This window comes from Calonectris borealis, unplaced genomic scaffold, assembly GCF_964195595.1.
Source record: "Calonectris borealis unplaced genomic scaffold, bCalBor7.hap1.2 HAP1_SCAFFOLD_133, whole genome shotgun sequence".
NCBI classification, from domain to species: Eukaryota; Metazoa; Chordata; class Aves; order Procellariiformes; family Procellariidae; genus Calonectris; species Calonectris borealis.
This window is the reverse complement of record NW_027441520.1, coordinates 108,541-118,032: the sequence shown is the minus strand read 5'-3', so window position 1 is coordinate 118,032 and position 9,492 is coordinate 108,541. Positions and strand designations below refer to the sequence as shown.

Genomic DNA, 9,492 nt, shown 5'->3' with positions numbered 1-9,492 from the left:
CCCGGCTCCGGGCGATGGGCGCGCCCGGCCCCGCACCCCCGCGGGTGGGGCTGCCCGCAACCAATCAGGGGCGAGGACTGCGAGTCCCGGCGTCGGGGCGGGGCCCGGCAGGGGGCGGGGCCCGGCAGGGGGCGGGGCCCGGCAGGGGGCGGGGCCAAGAGGGGTGGGCGAGGGGAACTGGCGGGGGGGAGGCGTGAAAGACGGACACACCCCATGGGCGGGGGGAACCAGCCCCCTTGGGGGCTTTGGGGGGATATGGGGGGGGGGGGGCAAGACCCCATGGGGGGGTGACAGACCCCCACGCGAGGGCACACAGCCCTTGGGGGGGGTCAGGGACAGACCCCACGGGGGTACATTGGGGGTGGGGTCCAGCCCCCTGGGGGGGGTCACAAACCCCCATTGGGGAGGGGGGGCGGGACACAGATCCCCCCATTGGGGGGAGGGGGGGCGGGACACGACAGGGGACACAGACCCAGATTTGGTGGGGGGTGGAGGGGGACACACAGACCCCCCCATTGGGGGGGGGGGGGGACGGGGACACAGACCCCCATTGGGGGGGTGGAGAGGGACACACAGACCCCCATTGCGGGGGGGAGGGGACAGGACACAGACCCCCCATTGGGGGGGGGGGGACGGGGACACAGACCCCCATTGGGGGGGTGGAGGGGGACACACAGACCCCCTCATTGGGGGGGGGGGGGGCGGAGACACAGACCCCCATTGGGGGGTGGGGGCGGGACACGACAGGAGACACAGACCCAGATTTGGTGGGGGGTGGAGGGGGACACACAGACCCCCCATTGGGGGGGGGGACGGGGACACAGACCCCCATTGGGGGGGGGGGACACAGACCTCCCATTGGGTGGGGGGGGACAGGGACACAGCCCCCCATGGGGGGGGGAGGGGGACACACAGACCTCCCATTGGGGCGGGGGGGACGGGGACACAGACCCCCATTGGAGGGGGGGGGGGACAGGGACACAGACCCCGTTGGGGCGGGGGGGGGGGAGGGGGACACACAGACCCCCATTTGTGGGGGGAGGAACAGGACACAGATTCCCCGGGGGGGGGGGGGGGGGGGAAGGGAACAGGACACAGGGGACACAGACCCCCATGGGGGGGGGGGGGGGGGAGGAAGTGACACAGACCCCCACTTGGGGGGGGGGGGGCAACAGAGGACACAGACCCCCGTTTGGGGGGGGGGGGGACACAGACAGAGGGCACAGACCCCCATTGAGGGGACACACAGACCCCCCCATTGGAGAGGGGGGGGAAATGGGACACAGACCCCCATGGGGGGGGGACCAAGACACAGGGGACACAGACCCCCGTTGGGGGGGTGGGGGGGGACAGACAGAGGGCACAGACCCCCATTGAGGGGGGACACACAGACCCCCACCGGCAGGGGGGAACGGGACACAGACCCCCATTGGGGGGGGGGGGGGGGTCAGACCCTGTTTGGGGGTGAACACACCCCATGGTGGGGGCAGGGGGTCACCCACCAGCCCATTCCCACGGCGCCATTTTGGGGGGGTCCCAACAGCCCCCCCACCCCCCCAACGGGCGGAGGCGGGCGGAGGTTTCAGCGCTTTATACAAAGCCGTACACGTGCGCTCCTGTTGCAGGAACAGACCCTTTTCCGGGCGGTTTTATCCCAAAGGATAAGAGGGCCCCGCCCTGCCCCGCCCCGAGCCGCCCGCGGCCCCCCCGACCCCCCAACACCCCCCCGGGGGGCTCCCCCCTGTCCTGGGGAGGGAGGGGGGCTGGGGGGAGGAGGACACCCACAGCCCCGAGAGGGGGGACCCCCAAGATGGGGGGGGAAGGGCACCTGGGGACCCCCAAGATGGGGGGAACGAGGATGGGGGACCCCCAAGATGGCGGGGGGGGAGGCAAGGACACCTGGTGACCCCCAGAATTGGGGGCGAGGATGGGGGAGCCCCAAGATGGGGGGGCGAGGACACCTGGGGGGAGGGGGAGGACGAGGACACACCATGAAGCCCACAGCCCTGAGACGGGGGGACAGGGACACCCCAAGACCCCCACAGCAGAGATGGGGGGGGACAACAAGGACACCCCAGGGCCACCAGAGCATGGAGATGGGGGGACAAGGACAGCAGAAGCCCCGAGATGGGGGGGTGAGGAACCCCGAGACCCCCAGACCCCCAAGATGGCAGAGGACCAGGACCCCTCAGGACCCCCAAAGCCTTAAGACACAGGGTCAAGGTCACCTCGCCACCCCAGACCCCCAGGGTGGGGTGGGTGAGGACACCCTGGGACCCCCAGACCCCCAGGGTGGGGTGGGTGAGGACACCCTGGGACCCCCAGGGTGGGGTGGGGTGGGTGAGGACACCCCGGGACCCCCACACCCCCAAGAAGGTGGGGGATGAGGGACACCTCAGGACCCCCAAGAAAGGGTAGGGGGCGGCACCGAGGACCCCCCATGACCCCCCCCAAGCTCCAAGACAGGGGGATGAGGCCCCCCCCACCCCCAGACACCCCAGATGAGGGGGGCAAGGACACCAAGACCCCCCCCAAAAGCCTGGAGGTGTTTGAGGAGCCACTCTCAGCCCAGAACCTGGTGGGCAGTGGCCACCAGCAGAAGCCACACCCCCCCAGTCGTGGTCCCCAAGAGGTCCAAACCCCACCCCGAGCCCCCCCAGACTGGGTTTGGGGGGCGTGGGGGGGGGGCGGGGCTAGACGGGCAGGATCTGCTCCAGGAGGGTCCTGGAGGACGGGGGGATCCTGTCGGGGAACTTGACCTCGAACTCGATGATGAGGTCCCCGCGCTGGTCGGGGGTGCGGGGGTAGGGCAGCCCCTCGCCCGGGATGCGGCGCTTCACCCCCGGCTTCAGGATGTCCTTGAAGACCATGGGGATGGTGCGGCCGTCCAGCGTGGGGGCGTTGACCGTGCAGCCGCAGAGCGCCTGGGGGGGAGAGGGCGCGGGGCGCCACCCGTCACCGCCACGCCACCGGGACCCGCCGCCCGTCACGGCCCCGCCACCCAGACCCACCAGACAACCTCCCATCACGTCCCCACCACCCATCACGTCCCCACCACCCATCACGTCCCCACCACCAAGACCAGACAACCACCCGTCATGTCCCCACCACCCAGACCCACATCCCCACCACATCCCCACCACCCAGACCCATGTCCCCACCACCCAGACCTGCCACCCAACCACCCATCACGTCCCCACCATCCATCACGTCCCCACCACCCATCACGTCCCCACCACCCATCACGTCCCCACCACCCAGACCTGCCACCCAACCACCCATCACGTCCCCACCACCCATCACGTCCCCACCACCAAGACCAGACAACCGCCCGTCATGTCCCCACCACCCAGACCCACATCCCCACCGCATCCCCACCACCCAGACCCACGTCCCCACCACACAGACCTGCCACCCAACCTCCCATCACGTCCCCACCACCCATCACGTCCCCACCACCAAGACCAGACAACCACCCGTCATGTCCCCACTACCCAGACCCACATGCCCACTGCATCCCCACCACCCAGACCCACGTCCCCACCACCAAGACCCATGTCCCCACCACCCAACCAACCACCCATCACGTCCCCACCACCCAACCAACCACCTGTCACATCTCCACTATCAAGACCCACCACCCATCACGTCACCACCACCCAACCACCCACCCAACCACCACACTTCCACTACCAAGACCAACCACCGAGACAACCACCCTTGGCCCTCACCACCAAGATCTACCACTCATCACATGCTGACCAGCCAGACCCATCACCCCCTGCATCCATCCATCCAACCACCCAACCACCTGTCGCATCTCCACCGCCAGGACCGACCGCCCAGACAACCACCCATCACATCCCTGCCACCCATCATGTCCAACCCACTGAGACCAACAGCCCATCACGCCCATCCAACCGAGAACAACAGCCCAGACAACCCCCCTTGGTCCCCACCACCCAGACAACACCCATCACATACTCTGCTATCCCCACCACCAAGACCAACTGGCCAGACAACTGTCCGTCATGACCCCACCAGGACCAACCGCCCAGACAACCACCCATGGTCTCCACCATCAAGATCCAACACCCATCATGTCCCTGCCACTCAGACCAACCACCCGTTGCGTCCACGCTACCAAGACCAACTACCCAGGCAACCACCCTTGGTTCCTAACACCAAGACCCCCCACACGTCGTGTCCCCACCACTGCCTGCATCTCCGCCACCAAGGCCAACCGCCCAGACAACCACCCATCACATCCCCACCACCAAGATCCACCACCCATCGTGTCCTCACCACCCAGACCAACCGCCTGGTGCATTCCACCACTGCCATCACCATGACCAGCCCACCCATGACGTCCCCACCACAACCAACCCACCCTTGACATCCCCACCGCCACGACCAACCCACCTGTAACGTCCCCACCACAACCAACCCACCCTTGACATCCCCACCGCCACCACCATGACCAGCCCACCCGTGACGTCCCCACCACAACCAAACCACCCTTGACATCCCCACCGCCACCACCACGACCAACCCACCCATAACGTCCCCACCACAACCAACCTACCCTTGACATCCCCACTGCTGCCACCACCACGACCAACCCAGCCTTGACGTCCCTACCACCGTGACCAACCAAGCCTTGACGTCCCCACTGCCACCACCATGACCAACCCAGCCTTGACGTCCCCGCTGCCACCACCATGACCAACCCAGCCTTGACGTCCCCGCTGCCACCACGACCAACCCAGCCTTGACTTTCCCACTGCCACCACCATGACCAACCCAGCCTTGACTTTCCCACTGCCACCACCACAACCAACCAACCCAGCCTTGACGTCCCCACCACCACGACCAACCAACCCAGCCTTGACGTCCCCACCACCACAACCAACCAACCCAGCCTTGACGTCCCCACCACCACAACCAACCAACCCAGCCTTGACGTCCCAACCACGACCAACCCACCCATTCTGACCACCCACCCACCTCGCGGAGGCTAATCTTCGCCGGGTAGACAATGTCCGAGCCCTCCCGGCGGAAGACGCCATGCGGTTTGTCTTTGAGGACGAAGACGACGTCGGCGGGGATGTTGTTGGGGGTCTGGTCGCCCTCCTTTGGGAAGGTGATCTTGGTGCCCTCCTTCCAACCCCGCTTCACCTCGATGGTGAGAATCTTGTCCTCGTTACGCACCGTCTTCCCATCGGGGTTGAGACGCTTGTGAGAGATCTTCATCTTCTTGGTACAACCGCTGTAGATCTCCTCCAGGGAAACCTTCAGGTCGTAGAGCACTGGGGGGTCTTGCTTACGGCAGGCGCCTTCTGGTCCCCCCCGACCGCGGGGGAAGCCGACGCTACCGAAACCTCCCACGTGGAAGGTGGTGAAGGTGTCGTCACCGTCCTCATCGTCCCCATTGCGTTGCACGAAGAAAGTGTCAAAGGGGTTGCGACCGTCGAAGAATTCGGCGAACATGGCATGAGGGTCGCCCCGGAAGGTGTAGGTGAAGGTGGGGCCATTGGACCCCCCCGAGCCGGAGGTCGGGGCTCCCCCTTTCAGCCCTAAAAAGGGGGGGAAGGTGCCCGTCAGCCCCCCCAGATGCCAGAGGTGGCCCCGGTAGGTTGCCGAAGTGCCCTGGCGCGTTACCGGCCGGGGCAGGGTGTGGGGTGAGACGCGGGCAAGGCGTGGGGCAGGTAAGGGTGTGGGGCGGGTGTGGGGCAGGCAGGCGGGTGGGCGGTGGCGGCGGTCTGGCGCGGCCCCAGCGCCGGGAGCGGGAACCGGTTCTGCTCGGGCGCCGGAGGACGCGGCGCAGACAGACGCCGCTGACGGCCCCGGCCAGGCCCCAACAGGCCCAGCCGGATCCATCACCACCCCCCGGCACGCCCCGGCGCGGCTCCCAGCACCCCCCAGGCTCCAGCCCCGCTGCCTGCGCCCTGCCAGACTCCTGCCACCCCCTGCCTGGCCCCGCGAAGACCCCAGCCCCCTGCCTGCCTTCACCCTGACCCCCACCCTTCCTGCCCACCCTCAGCCCCCCGCCTGCCTTCACCCTGACCCCCACCCATCCTGCCTGTCCCCCAGCCCCCCTGCCTGCCTTCCCCCCACAACCCCACCCTCTCTGCCTGCCTTCACCCTGACCCCCCCACCCCCAGATCCCCACTCCCTGCCCCCCATTCCCAGGGCCCGTCTCCCCTCCCCAGCCCCCAATCCTTGCTGCCTGCGTTCCCCCTGACCCCCTTCCCCCCATATCTCCACCCATGCTGCCTGCCACCCCCCCAGACCCTCATCCCCCCTGCCTGCCTTTACACTGACCCCCCCGAACCCACATCACCCCAACCCCCTGACCCCCATCCCGTCCACCTTTACCCCCTGCCCCCCACCATCCCTGCCTGTCCCCCAAGACCCCCATCACCTACTGCCTGCCTTCAGCCCGACCCCACCACCCCTGCTATCCCTCCCAGCCCCCCAGCCTGTCCCCCCCAGACCCCCCCACTGTCAGGCTTTCCCCCAGACTCCCACACACCCTCTGCCTGCCCCCCCCAGCCTGCCTTCACCCTGACCCTCACCCCCGCTGCCTGCCTTCACCCCATCGCCCCCCAGGCCCCTACCCCCGCTGCCTGCCCCCCCAGCCCCCCACTCCTCCAGCCTGCCCCCCCAGCCCCTCACCACCCCAGCCTGCCTTCACCCTGACCCCCACCCTCCCTCCCTGCCCCCCCAGAGCCTCACCTCCCAGCCTGCCCCCCCAGCCCCCTACAACCCCAGCCTGCCTTCACACTGCCCCCCCGCCCCCCCAACCCCCACTCCGCCTTTACCCCATTGCCCCCCAGACCCCTACCCCCGCTGCCTGCCCCCCCAGCCCCCCACCCCCCCAGCATGCCTTCACCCTGACCCCCACCCCCCCACCCTGCCTTCACCCTGCCCCCCACACTCCCTGCCTGTCCCCCCCAGTCCCCCACCCTGCCTTCACGCTGCCCCCCACACTCCCTGCCTGGCCCCCCCACCCTGCCTTCACCCTGCCCCCCACACTCCCTGCCTGTCCCCCCCAGTCCCCCACCCTGCCTTCACCCTGCCTCCCTCCCTCCCTGCCTGGCCCCCCCACCCTGCCTTCACCCTGCCCCCCACACTCCCTGCCTGGCCCCCCCAGCCCCCCACCCCCCAGCCTGCCCCAGCCCCCCACAACCCCAGCCTGCCTTCACGCTGCCCCCCTCCCTCCCTGCCTGGTCCCCCACCCTGCCTTCACCCTGCCCCCCACCCCTCCCCAGCCCCAACCCGCCCCGTCCCCCCCTCCCCCCGGCGCCGCCGCTCACCCTCCTCCCCGTACTTGTCGAAGATCTCCCGCTTCTTAGGGTCGCTGAGGACGTCGTAGGCCTCGGCCACCTCCTTGAAGCGCTCCTCGGCCCCCGGCTCCTTGTTCTTGTCGGGGTGGAAGCGCAAGGCCTGCCGGCGGTAGGCCCGCCGCACGTCCTCCCCCGAGGCGCCGCGGGCCAGCCCCAGCGTGCGGTAATAGTCCTTCCCCATCCCGCCCGCCGCCCCCCGCCGCCGCCGGCCGCTTCACTGAGGCGATGGCGGAACCTTCCAGAGCCCGCCGCCCGCTTCGCCCCGCCCCCGCGCCTCTCCGCCAATCCGCGCGCGGGGCGTCACGGCGGGGCGGGAAGAGGGGGGGCGCGGCGCGCGGTTTGCGCCTGCGCGGCGGCGCTTGTGCTTGCGGGTGGGCGGGGCCGGCGCTGCGCCCCGCCCCTTTCCTCCCCCCCTCCCCGCCCCCGGCCGGGACCCCGCCGGCTGTTGCCGTGGGAACGGGAGGGACGGGGAGGGGCTGTGCTCGTCACCATGGCAACCGGCACCCGAGAGACGGCTGTCCCCGTCACCATGGCACCCGGCACCACGGGTTGTCTGTCACCCATAGCCAATGTCACCCTCAGCGACACCCTGTCCCTGTCACCCAGGGCCACTGTCACCCACAGTGACAACGCTGTCACCCACAGCCACTGTCACCCACAGTGACAGCCCATCCCTGTCACCCACCATGACAACCCTGTCACCCACAGTGACACCCTGTCCCTGTCACCTAGGGCCACCGTCACCCTGAGAGACAGCCTGTCACCCATGGCCACCATCACCTGCGGTGACAGCCTGTCCCTGTCACCCGCCATGACAACCCTGTCACCCACAGTGACACCCTGTCCCTGTCACCTAGGGCCACCGTCACCCTGAGAGACAGCCTGTCACCCATGGCCACCATCACCTGCGGTGACAGCCTGTCCCTGTCACCCACCATGACAACCCTGTCACCCACAGTGACAGCCACTATCACCCTGAAAGACAGCCCACAGCCACTGTCACCCTCAGCAACAATCTGTCCCTGTTACCCGCTGTGACAACCCTGTCACCCAGGGCCGCTGTCACCCTGAGAGACAGCCTGTCACCCACGGCAACCATCACCCGCAGTGATGGCCTGTCCCTGTCACCCACGGCCACTGTCACCTGCAATGACATGCTGTCCCTGTCACCCACAGCAACCACCACCTGCGATGACAGCCTGTCCGTGTCACCCACAGCCACTGTCACTCTCAGTGACACCCTGTCCATGTCACCCAGGGCCACTGTCACCCTGAGAGATAGCCTGTCACCTACGGCAACCATCGCCTGCAGTGATACCCTGTCCCTGTCACCCACAGCCACTGTCACCCTCAGTCACAACCTGTCCCTGTCACCCGTTGTGACAATCCTGTCACTCACAGCCACTGTCACCCTGAGAGATAGCCCATTGCTGTCACCCATGACAACTGTCACACCAGGAGGTGGCTGTCCCTGTCACCCACCATGACAACCCTGTCACCCGCAGTGACACCCTGTCCTTGTCACCCAGGCCCACTGTCACTCTGAGAGACAGCCTGTCACCCACGGCAACCATCGCCCGCAGTGATAGCCTGTCCCTGTCACCCACAGCCACCGTCACCCCCAGACACTGTCACCCACACCGATAGCCTGTCCTCTGTCACCCGTGGCCCCCATCACTCTTGGTGACAGCCCACCTCCTGTCCCCCATGGCCAGTGCCACCCCCAGTGACAGCCCGTCCCTGTCACCCACAGTATCTCGTCCCCAGGGTGACAGCCCCGTCCCGCCATCCCCAGCCACTGTCCCTGTCCATGACAGCCTGTCCCTGTCACCAGAGGGTGTCACCACCATGACACCACCTGGGGCCTCTGTCCCCCCAGTGTCCCCTAGCGATGTCCCCACGGGGATCCCCGGTTCAGGTGACACCTGGGGCACAGACACCCCAGTGCAGCCCCCGGTGGGGTGCCAGCGTATGGGGGCACGGGGACACGGGGACACGGGGACACGGGGACATGGGGGACATGGGGACACGGGGGACATGGGCATGGGGGGACATGGGGACACATGACAGGGATAAAGGGACATGGGGGACATCTGGACACAGGGACATGGGAACACGGGACGGGGACATGGGGACACAGGGG

General features: G+C 68.2%; 1 protein-coding gene across 2 annotated transcripts; it reads right to left on the bottom strand.

Annotated features, from left to right (window-relative positions):
* Window positions 1-1,576: 1,576 nt before the first annotated feature.
* On the bottom strand, window positions 1,577-7,575 carry DNAJB1 (DnaJ heat shock protein family (Hsp40) member B1). 2 transcript variants are annotated; one of them, XM_075139210.1, is made up of 3 exons: window positions 7,320-7,575; window positions 5,008-5,576; window positions 1,577-2,924 (listed from the first exon to the last, which is right to left on the bottom strand). In XM_075139210.1, the coding sequence occupies exons 1-3, from the start codon at window positions 7,528-7,530 to the stop codon at window positions 2,694-2,696; spliced, it is 1,011 nt and encodes a 336-aa protein (XP_074995311.1). In that variant the 5' UTR covers window positions 7,531-7,575; the 3' UTR covers window positions 1,577-2,693. The 2 variants fall into 2 exon arrangements, with proteins under 2 accessions (XP_074995311.1, XP_074995312.1); XM_075139211.1 differs by having other exon boundaries at window positions 7,334-7,562.
* Between the last annotated feature and the right edge of the window lie 1,917 nt (window positions 7,576-9,492).

Coding starts and splice junctions, on each gene's coding strand:
- DNAJB1 (XM_075139210.1), bottom strand. CDS start 7,530: ATGGGGAAGGACTATTACCGCACGCTGGGGCTGGCCCGCGGCGCCTCG. Junction 5,577..7,319: donor CGACAAGTACGGGGAGGAGG/GTGAGCGGCGGC, acceptor CCCCCTTTTTAG/GGCTGAAAGGGGGAGCCCCG. Junction 2,925..5,007: donor CGAAGATTAGCCTCCGCGAG/GTGGGTGGGTGG, acceptor TCTCCCCCCCAG/GCGCTCTGCGGCTGCACGGT.